Source organism: Scomber scombrus, chromosome 22 (assembly GCF_963691925.1).
Source record: "Scomber scombrus chromosome 22, fScoSco1.1, whole genome shotgun sequence".
Taxonomy (NCBI): domain Eukaryota; kingdom Metazoa; phylum Chordata; class Actinopteri; order Scombriformes; family Scombridae; genus Scomber; species Scomber scombrus.
In genome coordinates, this window is record NC_084991.1 from 13,881,314 (window position 1) to 13,899,714 (window position 18,401).

The 18,401-nt window shown below is 37.2% G+C and overlaps 3 protein-coding genes across 3 annotated transcripts; 2 read left to right on the forward strand and 1 right to left on the reverse strand.

Annotated features, from left to right (window-relative positions):
* The first annotated feature begins 3,143 nt into the window (after nucleotides 1–3,143).
* Nucleotides 3,144–6,334, forward strand: snrpf (small nuclear ribonucleoprotein polypeptide F). Its single transcript, XM_062443428.1, has 4 exons — nucleotides 3,144–3,252; nucleotides 4,456–4,581; nucleotides 5,296–5,360; nucleotides 6,026–6,334. Exons 1-4 carry the CDS (start codon nucleotides 3,250–3,252, stop codon nucleotides 6,090–6,092), a joined length of 261 nt encoding a protein of 86 aa, XP_062299412.1. The 5' UTR covers nucleotides 3,144–3,249; the 3' UTR covers nucleotides 6,093–6,334.
* A 196-nt stretch (nucleotides 6,335–6,530) lies between these two features.
* On the forward strand, nucleotides 6,531–11,923 carry amdhd1 (amidohydrolase domain containing 1). Its single transcript, XM_062443429.1, has 9 exons — nucleotides 6,531–6,727; nucleotides 8,078–8,184; nucleotides 8,282–8,346; nucleotides 8,427–8,704; nucleotides 8,786–9,011; nucleotides 9,610–9,734; nucleotides 9,843–9,936; nucleotides 10,031–10,191; nucleotides 11,204–11,923. Exons 1-9 carry the CDS (start codon nucleotides 6,591–6,593, stop codon nucleotides 11,307–11,309), a joined length of 1,299 nt encoding a protein of 432 aa, XP_062299413.1. The 5' UTR covers nucleotides 6,531–6,590; the 3' UTR covers nucleotides 11,310–11,923.
* A 150-nt stretch (nucleotides 11,924–12,073) lies between these two features.
* Nucleotides 12,074–18,269, reverse strand: LOC134004230 (tetraspanin-9). Its single transcript, XM_062443430.1, has 9 exons — nucleotides 18,097–18,269; nucleotides 15,039–15,080; nucleotides 14,762–14,841; nucleotides 14,401–14,592; nucleotides 13,949–14,023; nucleotides 13,757–13,858; nucleotides 13,342–13,473; nucleotides 12,318–12,401; nucleotides 12,074–12,216 (listed from the first exon to the last, which is right to left on the reverse strand). The coding sequence occupies exons 3-9, from the start codon at nucleotides 14,822–14,824 to the stop codon at nucleotides 12,145–12,147; spliced, it is 720 nt and encodes a 239-aa protein (XP_062299414.1). The 5' UTR covers nucleotides 14,825–14,841; nucleotides 15,039–15,080; nucleotides 18,097–18,269; the 3' UTR covers nucleotides 12,074–12,144.
* Between the last annotated feature and the right edge of the window lie 132 nt (nucleotides 18,270–18,401).

Sequence of the window (18,401 nt, forward strand, 5' to 3'; positions counted from 1 at the left end):
CAGAGAGGAGAGGGAGGTTGTGTAGTGACAGCAGCGTGCAGCAGCTCCGCCTCTCATGCTTCTTTCTCCCAGACTTAAAGGAACATTCCAGTATGTGCAAAAAAAAAAGAAAAAAAGAAGAAGCTGTAAGTGGATGGAGCTCAGATCCTGCTGCTCAGGGGCTTGATTAAGATATATTTATATATGGAGGTGATAAAGTGGGGGACAAATCGATCCATCCTAATATTTAACTATGCTTAAAATATTTAAAGAATTGCTATGTTAGAAAGTGCAACCATGTAATGCTGTCTGCAATAATTATTAGCAAATGTAATCATAGTCATATTTCAACTTAAAGGACCGGTGTGTAAGTTTTAGGTGGATCTATGCGCAAACATGGAATATAATAGTCATAATTATGTTTTAATTAGTGTATAAACGCTTGAAAAAATGAATTGTTGTGTTTTCGTTACCCAGAATGAGTCCTTTATATCTCACAGGGAGTGAGTTGATGTGCTTTTTAGTCAGAGGCCATAAGCTGGAAATGTTAGGAAGCACTAACTCTGGCAATACCATTATGTTTATGAGTTTATCTGTTTTTTGTATTATTTAAAATTCAGCATAACTAGTACGTACAGCTGTCAAATAAACATTTCCTCTTAAATGTAGCAGAAAAAAAGTATAAAGTTGGAGAAAATGGAGATAAGTAAAGCAACTAACATGTCTTTAACATGATTTAATTGATCACTTTATTGATCACTGCAGGTCTGCTGTGAAGCTTGTGAATATACTGTATGTGTATATCTATCACCACTAGGGGACAGCAGAGCACCTTTGACAGCAAATCTGTGAACATCATATCACATTTTTCCATCCTAAATAGATCCTGAACTTAACACATCAATAACATAACTGACTAACTGACTGAAATGCGCTACATTTACATCTACAAAAGTGAAAGTAAAAATAGAAATAGAAAAGGAATTATCAGTCATAGATTAAACTTCTTTCCCAAGTGAATTGCAAGAGAGGACATAAGGAGTGATGTGGATGAGAAAGCTAAACACACATTACATTTCATTGAATGACCTACCCAAAATTCAGATCGGATTAGAAGTGCACCCACTGATTATACTTGTATTGATTCATCTGTTTAATCAATTAAACTACTTTGTCCGTTATTCAATTAGTTGTTCCCAATCTAGGGATCGTGCCCCTCCAACAGACCACAAGATAAATCTAAGTGCTTGTGAAAGAAGAAAAAACAAGATTCTAATACATACATTTATTTCCAGATTTTTGGGCTTTCCTCTAATCTTTGCTTTTTTGTGAAAACTGGAAATATTGGACATCTGAAAAACAACAAAGGCCCCCAAGATAAAAGCCAAACACAATGGGAACACTGATTTAATCTTTACCAAAGTGTTTGCATTTTATAAGCTTATTATTAGTTTTTATATGTAAAAAGGAACATGTAACTGTAGCTGTAAAATAAAATGAATAAAAAGTACAAGTAAGTAATCAAGTCAAGTACAGGTACCCCAGTTGTACTTGAGGTACAGCACTTGAGTAAATGTTCTTTACTTTCCATCACTGCACATAGCATCAAATCTGATTTACAGTTTTGAAATATTATTAAAACATGCAGAGTGTCGAGGTGCATTAAGTATCATGTGCATCAAGCGTTAAGCTTGTCAGCTTCTGAATGTTTCAGAAAGACGAGGTATCAAATATAAAAGAAAAGAAAACAGCTATATAAACTACTGATGATAGAAACATGAAAAAGCCTGCCGGCAGAAGGTTACACAACTTGTAGGAGTTAATCATTTACACTCACGCAGAGCTACAGTCACTGTCTGTCTCCCCCCTCAGCAAACACCCACACACACACATTGTCATCATACCATATCTGACATGGTGACTGACTGGCGGATTAGTTAATTACACAAAGGGCAACTCAAAAAAAGGAGGGGGAAAAGAAAAGAAAAATCGGCTAAATGATGTAAGGACACAAGTATTTCAAACATGCAAGGAAAGCTCTGGTGCAATTTCTGAGGAATTTACTGTCAGAGCTTAGCCCTCCACTGTAGGAAGTTAGACGTTAGATTTTATAAAAAAGTATCAGGTTTGAACCTGTCAGATGCTTTAGTAACAGATGAACGCTTCAGAGCAGAAAAATGAGGGACTTCTCAGACTTTTTGTGCCTGGAGAGAAAAAGCTGCCCAGAGAGAGAGCCAGCGTGACCCAGATATGACAGTCATTTCACATTTTTTTGCTCCTAAAACAGGCAACAGATGTCAGAACAATTCTTTGTCAAAGTGTATGTTAAAGTGAAACATTTTACAGAGCGGGTATTGTACTAGTTTAGTTCAGTTCAATGTCAGGGCAGATTGAGAGATTCACACTGAGGCTGGATTGGATTTGCTTTGGATTTAACAAAATAGTAATCTTATGACAATTTTAGAAACAATACAAGAGGAAACAATTGATATAAGTTAAATATTGAGGATTACAGGTTTACTGAAAGTTGTTATAGCAATATCTGTAATGATGAGTTGATTACTCTGTTTGTAGATGGACATAAAAAAGTTTTGCTGCTTTTCTTTGTCTTCACTTAAAAGTAAATTGCTAGATTGCTACAGTAGTTGAAATTATAGCATTTTTCTATTTGATACTTAAAGGTCAAAGTTCATTCTTGAAAATAGTTGAAGTTTGTTCAGTTGACAAAGTCACAAAAATGTTTATACATTTATATAATGTTAGGTTAAAGTATACTGTTGTAATTACTGGATAGGGTGGCATATTTAAAAATAAACGTTATGTGTATATTATGTGTATATACATATATATACAAATGTCTATCTATCTATCTATCTATCTATCTATCTATCTATCTATCTATCTATCTATCTATCTATCATCTATCTATCTATCTATCTATCTATCTATCTATCTATCTATCTATCTATCTATCTATCTATCTAATCTAAATAAACTTAACTTAATAATAAACACTCTAGCCTTCATAAACGACCTGCAGTGTGCGGCTTTGACCAGCAGGCGGCGGTGAGCAATGTGCGGCTCTGACCTGCAGTGTACGGCTCTGACCAGCAGGTGGCGGTGAGAAAAAATCATGAAACCTCCTCAGAGGTCAGAGTGATTTACTTCCGGTCGGGCGGTAAAGCGTGTGTGCAGAAGCAACGTTATTGTGACGGAAAGACATCGAAAATCCGATTTATACATTTAAATAAAGACTTATACTAACGAGGAATGGTGAGTATAAGTTACTTATGTTTTTTATCAGCTCATTAGACACTTTTCTGTGTATTTATCTGCGTAAACACCGCACTGTGATAGCCTGTTAGCTTGTTTAGCATTGGCGTCTCATTCATAATCTCCACTGAATGAATGAAAACCTCACATTTACGCACATAAGTAGTGTTACAAGTAATATTTAGGTATGTAATCAGTGTTACTTTACCACACCCTCTTGTATGTATTAGTGTAATTATGCTGCATTTAGTTTGAGTTTGGTCCATTTTTTTGCAGGAAACATCGCACCAAACTTAGAAATCTTGCAATTTAGCTCACATGGCCTAAAAGGCAAATAAAAAGTTTAAAACATAGTAAAGATTAACTTTGCTGCAGTCTAAGTCTCTACCAATAAATACTGCTGAATGAAAGCCAGTGGTTGAGGAAGTATTCAGAGACTTTACATGAGTCAAAGCACCAATACATTAAAAATATTCTATGAGTAAAAGTCCTGCTTGAAAAATCTTAAGTAAAAGTACTGCAGTATTATGAGTGATGTAGTTAAAGTATTACAGTAAAAGTACTTCAGTATTATGAGTGATGTAGTTCAAGTATTACAGTAAAATTACATAAGTATTATGAGTGATGTAGATAAAGTATTACAGTAAAAGTAAGGGTCAGCAGATACATCTGAGGGGTCATGTGTATAAATATTATGGTATTAGAAAGTACAATATTTCCCTCTGAAATGTAGTCATGTGGAAATATAAAGTAACTCAAGTAAATGTACTTAGTTACTTTTCATCACTGGCTAACGCATTGTTGATTCTGTTAAGAAAACTGCCCGTCCTGGTTAAGCCAAATATTGCAAAAAAGGAAACTCATCTACATCTAAAAGATTAGATTAAATTGTCCTTTATTAATCCCACAACAGGGAAATTCACTTCACAGCAGCAACAGAAGCAAAACGATGTGTAATATACCATGCAGAAAAAAATGGGCATCCACAACAAACAGAAACCCTTAAACATATACAATAAACAAACTACATTTACTTAACGTTTTGCCAAAAGCCAGGCCAAAGTTATTTGACTTAATTAGCTTTTTAAAAGAGAAGAACAATGTTGTTAAGGATAACTTTGCAGACAGCTCTAATGCTAATAAGGATCTTGTAGTAAATTTAACATTATATATTTAACCTGTTTCATTTTGTTTTGTCCGCAGAGTTTACCGTTGAACCCAAAGCCATTCCTGAACGGCCTGACAGGCAAACCCGTGATGGTGAAACTGAAGTGGGGTATGGAGTACAAGGGCTACCTGGTGTCAGTGGATGGATACATGAATATGCAGGTGAGTGTATTCATAGTTAAATATTAAGAACAATACTTCTTACATGTTCCAATGAAAATGTGTCTGTTTTTCTCTCTCTTTTGCTTTGAATTCAGTCAACTTGAGGTGCAAAGATTAGTTGATTAGCCACAATTTTTATCTCATAATTATTTTTTTAATCTTTAAGGGAGAAATTACAAACATTTGGTGGTTGCACATTCGAACATGTGATTATTTGAAGCTTTTCTGTGTCTCATGATAGTAAACATAATATTTTTGGATATGAGCTTAAAAAATTATAACAGCATTTCACAGATATTTTATAGACAGAACCCAATTGAGAAGTTTTTGGGCAGAATGATCGATGGTAGAAGTAATCTTTAGCTGCAGCCCTACACTCAATACGGTCAAAATAACTTCCATATACATTAAAGTAGGGTTATCAGATAAAATAACTGACAAAATGTTGTTGGAAGAATGATACACTTGTGGATTTTCTTCTCACAGAGACAGACAGACAGAACTTATAGCTGAATTTGATATAAGAGCCTGCTAGTAACTACATGTTCTACTGTTATGAACTGCATGGTCAATCACTTGAACACCAGATTCAGATCTACTGTACACCCTGTTACGTCAGAATTCCTCCTTCATATATTTGGGACTTTTAACCATGCAAATAATCCTTTTATTGGTAGTTTTTTGACCTATTTATTTTACATGTTTTCCTTTCAGCTGGCAAACACAGAAGAATACGTGGATGGAGCATTGGCGGGTCACCTTGGTGAGGTGCTTGTCAGGTATGTTGTACATCCCAAATTAAACATCTGCTCATCTTTATTCCTAAACTAGATCAGAATAGCTTTAACTTTTTCACTAGTGCTACAACGTAGATTGACATAAAATTTAGCTGCAGTTATTTTAATAATCTAATCTTTATTTTAGTCAAACGTTTGCTGGTTGCAGCTTCTCAAATGTGATGATTTGAAGCTTTTAAGTGTCATATATGATAATGAACAGAATATATTTGGTTGTTGGACTTTAAAAACAGACATTTGAAGACATTACATTGGGCTCCAATGATGTTAGAACAGGCTTTTTTCATCATTTTCTGACACTTTATAGACAAAATGATTCATCAGCAATATAACTGGCAGCCTTTTTAACAATTTTTAAACAGGATTCTCTAAAATAAAGTTTAAGAGGCCTGTCAAACAGCAGTGTAGATACACACAAGTACAATAAAAAACAAGTTGAGCAGCAGCATCAAATTTGCCTTTCCCTTTGATGTAGAGAAAGTGTCTTTTATGTCCTGAAGCCTGTAGATCTCTAACTACCTTAACTAACCTGGGGCAATAATTAACATGTCGTTTGCTGAGAGAAATCAGTGTAATATTATATGATAGACACACACTGTGCTTTTCTTTTCACTTGTAAGAATAAATATGTTTTATCTCCCCCACAGGTGCAATAACGTTTTGTACATCAGAGGAGTAGAAGAAGAGGAAGAGGACGGAGAAATGAGAGAGTGATGTCGATGAAGAGGTCTTGGCCCGATGTTCTGTCTGAGTGTGATTGTACCTAGTAGTTGAGTTAATGTGTGTTTGTGTTTTCACCATGTGAAACAAATGAACGATTGGGGTTTAGGTTTTTTTGGTTTTTTTCAAGCTGTTTTTGAAGAAAGTTTTTTTTTTTTACTGTATGTGAGACCAATTTTATGTTGTGAAATTGTAATACAGACACAATAAAAAGGATTATTGTACTCTTTCTTAAACTGGACTGCTGTGGTTTTTGAATTTTAAAGTCTGACAAGAAAAGATGAATAAAGTAGAAATTGTACATCCTGCTTTAATTATTCACTGGACAGAAACTACAGAGATTGACTCGCAGTTTGAATGTTTTCTCTGAGGCCTGCGACCGAAGCACCACCCCTCTTTTGTGCACTTTAAACTCTGCCTCCCTTTGACAAATATTTGCCTGTTTCCTAAACTGCACTCTGCAACAACAGAATCTGAAGAAACTGAATTAAAATGTCCAGCAAGTACAGACTACTGGTGAAGAACGCCAAACAGGTGGTTCTGATCTGCAACAATGGAGAGAAATACCTGACGAAGACTGGGATGCAAAGTCTTTGTGTCATTGAAAATGGGAGCGTTGTAATAGGGAGGTAAGAAAAACACTCAACGTGACAATCCTGAGGTTTGTCATGCTAAATAAACCAAGACTACGGTTAAATTAAGAAATGTGACAACTTGTGTTAGTTTGCACCCATATAGCTGCTCTCTAATCTGACCTGCAGTTAAAATATTGTCAGCTTTATTTGATCTACAGATTTTTGAAAGTTTAATTTAAAAATGCAGAATCAAAATTATTCTCCTGCAGCATTTACAATGGTGTAGAGTAAGCGGCCATCCTGAGGCTGTAATGGCTCACTACACACCATAAAACAGGAGAATGTAGATAATCTTGCCATTATGATTCATTAGCAACTCAAGTATTTGCTGACAAATGGAATAAACATCTTTATATATATAAAAGTCAGGGTTCAACATGACCAATTATCACATATTTAATAGTGGCACCTTGTGGCTCAGGTTGACTCCTATAATTATCTCCTATAATTATAGCTAAATTATCTTTTTTTAAATGTATTATCTTTATTGTGAGGACAGTGTGCAGGTGTCACGTCATCCTTCCACCAACACACCCGTCACCTTTGGATGATACGTTTTATTATCTTGCATTTTTCTTATATAACTTCTATTCTTATTATTATTTGAGTTCATTGACAATGTCTGTAAGGGGTTTACAGCCCCAGTTTAATCATATTTCAAGTGTTTTATGTGCTATACTGATAAATAAATATCAGGAGTATTACATAATTGTGATTCACACAGGGAAAAAGTAAATATAATAATAGAAGGAAGAGTGAATCAGAATATACAGGAGAGATATGCTATGTGTAATTAAATACCTGTTTGCATGCACACACAACCTCTTACTGTTAGTGAGACAAGTACAAATAAATGTACAAAAAACTATTATTGAAATTAAAAATTGAAGTTACTGTATAATAGTCACATTTTCATTTTAACTTAAAAACTATCAGAACCAACAGGTAGAAGGCTAATAACTATCAATTGTGCCAATTAAATGCTCCATTGCATTAATTAGGCTGATATCACAGACCTAAAGTGTTTGTAAGATTGAGCATCAACACCTGCTGCTCACTAGAAGCAAATATTCTTGTCTTTTTTATTTACTTTAAACAAAAGTTGAATCTCCTAGTTGCAGGAAAATGACTCCTCTTATACAAGTCACTACTCTTTGTAAGGAAAATGGAAAGTTTGGCTTGAGGTGCAAGAGGAAGAGGAGACCATGTTGTTACCTATATCAGTGAGGTTTATCTTCTGTAAGGCTCAGACTCATTGGGCTAAGTTCAGCTTTAATCAGTCTAAACTGTGCACTGTCTGGCTCAGCTGTATCTTAAGTTTAATTAACTGATATCTTCTTGCAGTGATGGGCTGATTAAGGCTGTGGGGCCTGCTGACACCATCAGGGCTCAGTATCCAGAAGCATCTTTTGATAAAGTGATCGATGCAACAGGAATGTGCATCATGCCTGGTGAGTATCAGTTTTTATGGTACCTGCACACAGGCTCAGCCCAGTCTACATACATGTGGTAACTTTGGACTCTTACATAATATTCATCTTGTTTCAGGGTTGGTTGATGCCCACACTCATCCAGTTTGGGCTGGTGACCGGGTGCATGAATTTGCAATGAAGGTACAACATCATGACCAATATGTTTTTCCACTCACTTCCACAACTGCATCTTAGTAATGAAATGAATGTCACTCCTCCAGCTGGCAGGTGCCACCTACATGGACGTACACCGGGCCGGCGGAGGGATCCACTTCACGGTGGAGCACACTCGAGCTGCGGGGCCCTCAGAGCTGCTGGCCTCACTGAGCAGCAGGTTGGTTCGGATGCAGCGGGCGGGTACCACTCTGGTGGAGTGTAAGAGCGGCTACGGCCTGGAGCTGCAGACTGAGCTCAAGATGCTGGAGGTGATCGAAGAGGCCAGACGCACACTGCCCATCAACATCTCCTCAACCTACTGTGGAGCCCATGCAGTGCCCAAGTATGGACTCACCTCAGAAATTTCACTTTACATCTTCACTCTAATCTTCCTCTAATCACTGTTTCTCTGTCCTTTATCCAGAGGGAAGACAGTAGCAGAGGCCACAAAGGACATTCTGCAGGTTCAGCTGCCTCTGCTGAAGGATCGTATGTCTGCTGGAACTCTCAGAGTCGACAACATCGACGTTTTCTGTGAGCAGGGAGTGTTTGACCTAAGCTCAACACGCTCCATCCTGCAGGCTGGCAAAGACATGGGCCTCAACATCAACTTCCATGGAGATGAGCTCCATCCTATGAACTCTGCTCAGGTATTGTGCACTCCAGCATTTATTGATATTTTTGGCAATACACTTGAAGGCGGAAAACTGCACACCAAGCTGAGAAACCCATATGTCTCAGAATAATGCACAAAATATAGTCTCCAAGATGATCATAAAACTGAATCAATAGCTCTCTACAAACAAGGGAATATTATATACCACTAAGTGAAGTGTGGCGTTGAAAATAATTGCTTGGTATTTACTCATCCAGCAGACTTTAATCAACATTATTTACCCTTTTGTTTGGAAAAAGATATTAGGGTCCATCACAGTTTGTTTATATTACCAGAAAACAGTACCAAAAGAAATGTTCTGAGCACAACTTTCTTACTCAGATATGAAGCAGAGAAAAGCTGAATTTTCACACCTGAGAACCTGAAATCATCCACTGTATGACATGTTTTCTCGATAAAGGTCTTTAGATGATTAATCATTATAAATAATGTCAAATAACTACGTTTTAGTGCTATACTGCAACAATTTTAATGTATTAGAATAATTGTATATTTAAAAAGACTATTGCTTATTTGATTGACAGCTTTGTTAACCTGTGTGTGTGTGTGTGTGTGTGTGTGTGTGTGTGTAGTTGGGAGCAGAGCTTGGAGCCTTAGCCATCAGTCACCTGGAGGAGGTGACAGATGAGGGGATTACTGCCATGGCAAAAGCAAAAACCGCTGCAGTCCTTCTACCAACTACAGCTTACATTCTTCGGTATTGTAACACACACACATTAACATTCTCTCACACTGACCGTTTACAGCTGTGTGGTGTTTGATAATCCGTGTGTGTGTGTGTGTGTGTGTGTGTGTGTGTGTCCAGGCTGCCTCAACCCCGGGCCAGAGACATGTTGGAAGCTGGAGTAATTGTTGCCCTCGGCAGCGACTTCAACCCCAACGCCTACTGCTGCTCCATGGTGAGTACATCAGGAGAGATGTGAGGTGTCAGTCAGCACTTCTCTATCCTGTTTATGTGCATCCCACCCTCTCTGTCTTGTGTCTTTCCTCCAGCCAATAGTCATGCACCTGGCCTGTGTCAATATGAGGATGTCCATGCCTGAGGCTTTGGCAGCAGCCACCATCAATGCGGCCTACGCCCTTGGGCGCTCCCACACACACGGCTCCCTGGAGGTCAACAAACACGGAGACCTGCTGGTCCTCAACACCACACGGTAAATCAAGTGTGACAGAAAAACATGACAATGACTAAATTTACACACACAGGAAAAAAACTCTGTCCTTTTGATGAAAGATTTCATGTTTTTCGTCTTGCCTTTGGTATAAGTTGATTAGACTTTTGTTTTTAGCTGTTTTGATAGTTTTATCAAGGAAATCAGAGGTGATGTAATGTACAAGATTAAAAGAAATATTCCTTATATTTTGCCCTCTTTATGTATATTTATGGGCTGGATAAAATATTAGGAACATTTGTTAATATAATGCACTCCAGTACACCAAGACCTCCCACCACAATCTAAATAATAATAAACATAAAGGAAAATGACCTTTTTGACAATGTAGACAAAAGCAGAGCTGTTGTATTGGATTGCATTAGATTGCACAGGTGTTCCTAATAAAGTGCTCAGTGACTGTGTATTTAGTTACTGCAAAGAGGAATAGTTAGTTAAAGCTTGACTTGAGTGCACTTTAGTAAACATCCAGAAGAGGGCTTCAAATACCTCAAACTAAAATTAGCAGCTAGCGAGTCAACTGAGATGTTGTGTGTGGATCAAACTACAAGAATTTGATCTGATACATGAATCTGGAGGAGAGTAGTGGTAAGATTTATTTAAGCTCTAAGACTGAGTTTATGAGAGGCCATTTATATAAAATTATCCATGTGGTTTAAATGTAAAATTAGGTAGTTTCCTCTTCTGAGCTCTCATCTCAAGGAAAGTTTGAGACTTTAAGTTCATTTGGCCATGAATTGCAGCTTTGCAGGGATCTGACTGTGTAAACTTGTGCTTATTAAAAAAATATTTTTGAAACACGCTCACTGGATTTTAGGTTTTGCACTCCACTGAGAATCCCATTGTTGAAGCAAAACCTCCTTTCCCAATTCTCTTTCAATAAGATGTTTTGACCTCTCACATGAGTGTATAATAAACTGTTACTTGAGTTGTTGCTTTCTTAGTGTATGACATATTAGTGTGTGAAATGAGTCCTCTGTTTACTTCAATGCAGATGGGAGCATCTGATCTACCAGCTGGGTGGACATCAGGAGCTCGTCCGATACGTCGTCATCAAAGGCAACGTAGTCTACGATAACGACAAAACCGTGGACTTATAACCAGGGAGAAAGATCATTCCGCTTATTAAGAAATGTGCTAAGTCCAATGAATCAATGTTACTATCTTAACAGTATTAATGAATTCTCCACAGATCAATGTTTTAAAGATAAAATGTCACGTTTGATGTCTGTCTATTCATGTATCTCTGTTACTGTGATGGATAACAGACATTAAGTCAGCTTATTCAGTGATTATACATAAGAGGAATTTCATTATCAGCACAGAAACAGGTTAAATATTTGGCACCTGATGATCAGAGCTTATTGATTTGGTGCTATCTGACCTGTAGCTGTAACTCTGCAATGAGCTGATGTTCAGCCCTCTTTTATCTGTGTAACCGAAGAGTGTTTTGTGAGGTGAAAGCAGACACAACAAACTACAGAATAAAGAGTGGTGAAGCAAAAGTAAAGAAGTCAATGAGTCACTATCACCTGAAACAAAACATCAATTAAACCTTTCACACATGTGTAAAGAGTGCTCTCTGCTTTTATTGACATACAACGCTCGTTTTTAACTAAATGGATCCACAGGCATGGCTTAAAAACCAAATACTGACACAGACCAATACTCTTCAAATATTTTACATAACAACACTCACTATATAATGTGATTTTTTTTAAAAAGAGGCAACATTAAGAAAACTAGATTAAATGCTATTCACAACAATAAATGAGTGCACAGAAACAATATCATAGTGGCACACATGATAACTAGATTATTATAAACAACAGATGAATGTAACTGATATGATGTACTGAGGCACTGAGCAAAAAAAAAGAAGATACATTTTATGTATCTAAAGGTTGAGTGTATTAAATGAGCGGCTGAATTCCGTCAAGCTTCGTATTTCTTCCCTCCTCGGTGGATCTGTTGGTAAAGCGTCATGGAGAAAGCCATACCAAGGAGCTGGAAGAAGAAAACCACACTTGGTCAAAAATCATCATTATCATCATCATCTAGTGCTGTTCCAGAGTGTGTATGTAAGCACAGCATTAAATGTCACTTACCTGAATGACCAACACACACATGGCGATGGTTCCCAGGACGTGTTTATTGTCATCCAGCCACTCCTCTACTTTCTCATAGCAACCCTGAAAAAACACACATTAAAAGTATTTAGCATAGGAGGAGGGAAAGTATGGAAGTAAAGCAGAATTAGATTAGAGGAATCCAGTTTGAGACCAGGACTAGATCAATCATGTTAAGATCGTTTTAAATGTGCAACAAAATCACATTTATAAGAAATTGGTCCAGGATATCCTTTGTTTGTATGTCTTGTGTCTACTGTGGTGTGCTTTTGGTTTAATTTCCCTGCAGATGAGGTCTGATAGGGACAGGAAACTTCTTTAATAACAAATTCAATCTGTGTGTCTCCCTCCCTTCTCCTTTCTCTCTTAACCCGACTGTGTCCAAAGATGGAGCGCCCTCGTAGCCAAGTGGTCACAGCTCATACCGTATACCCACAATGCCTTTTTTGCACGTCATACCCATTACTCTCTCTCTCTCTCTCTCTCTCTCCTTGTTTCCTGTTGGCCTCTCTGCCACAAACTGTCCAATAAAGCCCAAAAAATATTAAATTAAAAAAAGTGCCCTGAGAATAACTGTAGTGATTTGAAGCTATATTAATAAAACCTAATTGAAACTGAAGTGAATTAAAAAAATGTGTTGGTTATGATACAAGCTTCAAATGATCAAATTAGGACATGCAGTTCCTATGATTAATTACCAACATTCAGAGGCGGTATTCACATCTTTTACTTGACTAAAAGTAGTAATACAACAGTAGAAAAACTCCAATTGTGAGGTAATGTATTGCCTTCAAGATTTTACTAAAATAAATATACACACGTAACATCGGGTGAATTTACTTTAAAGGTGCAGTGTGTGGGATTTAGTGATGTCTAGTGGTGAGGTTGCAGATTGCACTATTAACCAAGTGGATTCAATTATTATTTCTTGATAAAATTTGCTAAGACATGTCACAGTTTACCAGTTTTAAGATTTTATGACAACACACGTATACACACTGACCCGTGTCCAGAAGACGTTGGAGGCGTTGCGTCCGCAGCCCTCGTAAATCTGCTGGCAGCAGCGGTCAGGAACCACGTTGACTTGCAGGGCAGTGTACCAGTCATTATGGTTCATGACTCCACAACACCGCCACTAGTGCACAGACAGGAGAGGAAACCACAGTCACTTATGAATAAATATAAGAAAAACAAGCTTAATGTATCTTTAAAGAGATGCTTATAAAGCAATGGAGAGACTAAAAACAGGAGTGCTTACATTTAAAAAGAAGATAACTGGTGAAAAATAGCTTCATAAAGCAGCAAGAGGATTTATTTTAAAATTCTTAAAACATCTCAGGAATTAAAATACACCTCCATGCTTTCCCAAACTTTAATATAACCTTTGCTATATTGTGATATGTGTGTTTAAATCATACCTCTCCCTGTATGGTGTTCCATGCATTCTTCAGTCCAGCGTTGTTTTCCGTGTTGTAGAGCACCAGCCCTTCTTTCAGGTCCCGTCTGGCATTTTCATTCACCTGCAAGGACAGAGGGTGGAGAGGTGGATTATGGGATATGTAGGCACACCCATCTATAGGGCTTATTAATAGATATGAATGCTCCTTTACCTTGTCGGTGTAGACAAAGAACAGGATGAGGAGGATCAGTTCGGCCAACAGGATGATCAACAGAACGATGAAAAACTGAATAAAATTAAAAGAAAAAGAAGAAAACTTCAGTTTAACATGACCAGAAACATGCCTGATATACTAAAGTTGCATTCAGACAAGACAAAATATGGGAAATATGAGCTTCTTACTTAAAAAAAGACACTTTGTTTTAACTTTTTAATGTAAATTACAAAAAATAAACACGAGAATTGGTGGAGGATTCTGGTTTTTCTGATATCAGCAGCTCAAAAGTTTAAAAATAACATCAATTAAAATACATTTAGAACATCAGATTGTTACAAAAGTTATAATTCCCACACACCCTGAACATAACATCATCTAAGAAACTACCCTGATACAGAAAACAGCACACTAGTGACACATGGGCGTTGTAGTATAAGTCTACTCACGCTCAGCAGCAGGCACTTGTTCTCCTTGATTGCACCCAGGCAACCCAGGAATCCCGTCACCATGACAACGGTGCCGAGGGTGATGATGAGGTTGGCGGCGGAGAGCGACGGGAACGAGGGCGACAGCGTGGCAAAGCTACCCTGGGAAACCGACAGCCACACGCCGACACCGAGCAGCCCGCACCCGCCCAGCTGAAAAACGCACACAGGAAATTCAAGAAACTTCCTGCTGATTTAATGATAACTGAGCACTTTAATTGGTACACTGATCTTTCTGCTGATTCACAGGAACATCAAAAGGTGTATTTTCTGACTTAGTGTATGTGTGTGCGTGTGTGCGGAGCCGATATGTTATAATTACCCAAAAGAGCAGGTTGAAGAGGAAGAGCATGTATTTAACACAGCAGATGCAGCCGCGAGCCATGATTAAATCAACAGTCACTGCAAAAAAAAGGAAAGAAATTAAATACTTAAGAACTAAGATAAAACTTTTATCACATCAAAATCATCTATTAGAGGGACATCAGAGCTCACCAACCCTCTTTATGCTCTTGTTAAATCACGCTTACTGCAAACATGTTGCTCTCTTCTGAGCGTCAAGCTGCAACCACATAAAAAAGGAAGGGTTAAAAACTCACCACTTCAACAAGCAGATGAACCGAGAAGCTGGAGTGGTCTACCTACAACACAAAGAGTGCATTAAGATTCACGTTATACTGTATTTTATATACAAGTTATCACAGAAAGCAAAGTCTTAAGTTCATAGGAAAAACTCCTCAGCTGACTATTATTGTTATTTTTAAAGATTAACACAACTGCACAGAGATTATTCATGTCAGTGACTTGAAGTTTTTATGGCAGATTTTAGAGGCAATTACCAATACTGATGCTTTAAATGACAGCTATTAAACTAATAACCAACTATTTTAAATAATTTAGTTTGGGGTCATTGTTTTTAAATTTACATGTGAATATTTCCTGGTTTCTTTAGTCTTAAAGAAAGTAAACTGAATATATTTGGGTTGTGGACTGTTGGTTGAGACAAAACAAGACATTTGAGGACGTCATCTTGGGCTTTCATCATTTATTAATATTTTATAGTCCAAACAATTAATCTATCAATTGAGAAAAGAATCGTTAGTTGCTAATATTAACTAATATACAGTATATTAACCCAGTCAATTCACTGGTCAAGTTATTATTAGCTATTATTTTTATAATGAGGTTGTGATTGATATAACAGGTTGTATCTTTGATCCTTTAGTAAACAAAAGAAAAGACAACACGATTTGCAGAGGTCATAAAATGCACATATTAACCTTAATTTATTCTATTAAAAGATCTCCTTCAAATTTGCTTTCAATGTTCAGTGATAGAGGACAAAATCCACAGTGAGTCCTCACAGTCATTTAAAAGTAGATGTGAAGCTACTATTCAGCTTCAGCAGTCTGAGTTAGTCATATCAAGTGATATCTGACACATTTACAGTCTTTTTAGCATCAAATTCCCTCTTTGTGTTTTCCTGTTGAGCTGTGGCAGAAGTATAGTAACAAAAAGACTTTGGCACTAAAAACACTGTAAAGTTGAAACCTAGAAGACTTGATTTGACTCATTTGGACGACTGCAGCTTCATATTAGCTTCAGATCAACTTTTAAATACATTTTTTGCACAGAAGGAGGACTGTGGATTTAGTCCTCCATCACTTCCATTGTAAGGGCATTATGACAGGATCTTCTAATGGTCAGTATGAACAGGAGGAATGATTACAGCAAGAAAAAGTGGTTTCACTGTTCATCGGGGCTCCTAACCATTGTTTTAAGACAGACATAATGTCAGTGTTTATTGATGTCATTAAAAGATCAGTAATGTGTATAAAGTCAGAGGTAAAACTATATTTTCAGTCATGAGAAACACACAACATGCTTATTTTTTCAACAATAGGTCAATCTCTGCCAGAAAGAAACAGTATTTTTAAGTAATAAGTCTAACTGTTGTTTTGTGTTCATCACAGCTGGTTTTCATGGCCATGAACTCATACTGTACAGTTCACTATTAAATGTTTCATGAGCACAGTCTGGGAGTGTCTCGATAACAGTGTTACATGTTTATACAAAATTCATCAACTGACTTAAATAGACTGTTTGATTGTAGGTGTGCCATAAAGCACAGCACTTTACTAAGAGAAGTACTTTAGCTACCATTATTATTATTATCAGTGGTGGAAGAAGTATTCAGATCATTTCCTCAAGTAAAAATACAAACACAGCAATGTTAAAAATAACTGTATTATAATTAAAAGTCCTTCATGAAAAATCCTACTTTATTATCAGCTTGATGTAGTATGCAGTATTACAGTAAAAGTACTGCAGTATTATGAGTGATGTAGTATGCAGTATTACAGTAAAAGTACTGCAGTATTATGAGTGATGTAGTATGCAGTATTACAGTAAAAGTACTGAAGTATTATGAGTGATGCAGTATGTAGTATTACCGTAAAAGTACTGCAGTATTATGAGTGATGTAGTATGCAGTATTACAGTAAAAGTACTGCAGTATTATGAGTGATGTAGTATGCAGTATTACAGTAAAAGTAGTGGTTTGGTCCCTCTGACTGATATATTATTATATATGACATCATTAGATTATTAATAGTGAAGCATCAGTGTTAGAGCAGCATGTTACTGTTGTAGCTGCTGGAGGTGGAGCTAGTTTACACTACTTTATATACAGTTAGCTAGTTTAGTCCAGTGTTCCCAACCTAGGGGTGGGGCCCCTCCAAAGGGTCAGCAGATAAATGTGAGGGGTGATGAGATGATTAATGGGAGAGGAAAGAAGAAAAAACAAAGTTCTGATACACAAATCTGTTTTCAGTTTTTGGACTTTTTCCTCTAATCTTTGTTGTTTTGATGAAACATTGGATCCATGGGAGAAGTTTAAAGGGAAAAATCACTATTTAGTGGAGCTGTTAACAACTCATAGACATCTGAAATGTGACCCTGACTACACACTGCTTATTGTAAGACATCAAAATGAAACCATGTTAGAAGTTTAAAGGGAAAAATCACTATTTAGTGGAGCTGTTAACAACTCATAGACATCTGAAATGTGACCCTGACTACACACTGCTTATTGTAAGACATCAAAATGAAATCCATTGTGTCAACTCTTTCTCCGAAGAGAAACTAAAGCTGTCAAATAAATGTAGTGGAGCAGAAAGTACAATATTTCCCTCTGAAATGTAGTAGAGTGGAAGTATAAAGTAACATAAAAGTACAAATACCTCAACATTTCACTTAAGTTCCTGAGTAAATGTAGTGACTTTCCATTTCTAGAGTATTATTATCATTATAACAGTGATTATTATAATAACAGTGATTATTATTATTACAGTATCCCCATCTCCAATCTCGTCTCGACGTGACGTCACTGGATTGAACTTCAGTCTGTGGTTTGACAAAAGTTTGAGCAAAAAAAAGGACAAAATAAACCTTCTTAAACTCACTAAATCATCTCATTTGATACTTAAACCAAAAGCAAACACGAATATCTTTGCCTGCAGATAATTTCAGCACTTCCTCGCTGCTCAGGGCCATGATTGTTTTCATGCCCATGCCCTCGGAAATGAGACAAGAAAAGGGGGAAAGAGAGAGAGAGTGAGAGACAGAGAGAGAGAAAAGAAGGATACTTTCTCTTACCTTTGGCTACAAACCGGAGCTCATCGTCCCGGTAAAATGTATCAGGCGCTGTAACTTTCACATGCCTCCCTTCACAGCATCATCCGGTGTAGAAAGCATTTAAAATCCGACGTTTGTACGCTGTGAAGTCGGCTTTGAAGTTTCGTCGATGGCTGCAGAAAGAGGAGGAGGGTATTTTCTCTGGAAGAGGGCGGAGCGCAGCGGAGGACTGAGGCCGACCTGGAGGCGTGACCGTCGGCGGGGAAGAGAGGGGAGCAGCCGGCCAATGACCCTGGTTGTGTCAATGTGACCGTGGAAAAATAGCA

Excerpts from the sequence above, each read along its gene's own strand:
- snrpf (XM_062443428.1), top strand. Across the intron at positions 4,582-5,295 it reads ATGGATACATGAATATGCAG|CTGGCAAACACAGAAGAATA; the intron begins GTGAGTGTATTC and ends TTTTCCTTTCAG. Across the intron at positions 5,361-6,025 it reads CTTGGTGAGGTGCTTGTCAG|GTGCAATAACGTTTTGTACA; the intron begins GTATGTTGTACA and ends TCTCCCCCACAG.
- amdhd1 (XM_062443429.1), top strand. The coding sequence starts at position 6,591 with ATGTCCAGCAAGTACAGACTACTGGTGAAGAACGCCAAACAGGTGGTT. Across the intron at positions 8,705-8,785 it reads GGAGCCCATGCAGTGCCCAA|AGGGAAGACAGTAGCAGAGG; the intron begins GTATGGACTCAC and ends TCCTTTATCCAG. Across the intron at positions 9,937-10,030 it reads ACGCCTACTGCTGCTCCATG|CCAATAGTCATGCACCTGGC; the intron begins GTGAGTACATCA and ends TCTTTCCTCCAG.
- LOC134004230 (XM_062443430.1), bottom strand. The coding sequence starts at position 14,824 with ATGGCTCGCGGCTGCATCTGCTGTGTTAAATACATGCTCTTCCTCTTC. Across the intron at positions 13,474-13,756 it reads GGAACACCATACAGGGAGAG|TGGCGGTGTTGTGGAGTCAT; the intron begins GTATGATTTAAA and ends TCTGTGCACTAG. Across the intron at positions 12,217-12,317 it reads TGTGTGTGTTGGTCATTCAG|CTCCTTGGTATGGCTTTCTC; the intron begins GTAAGTGACATT and ends TTCTTCTTCCAG.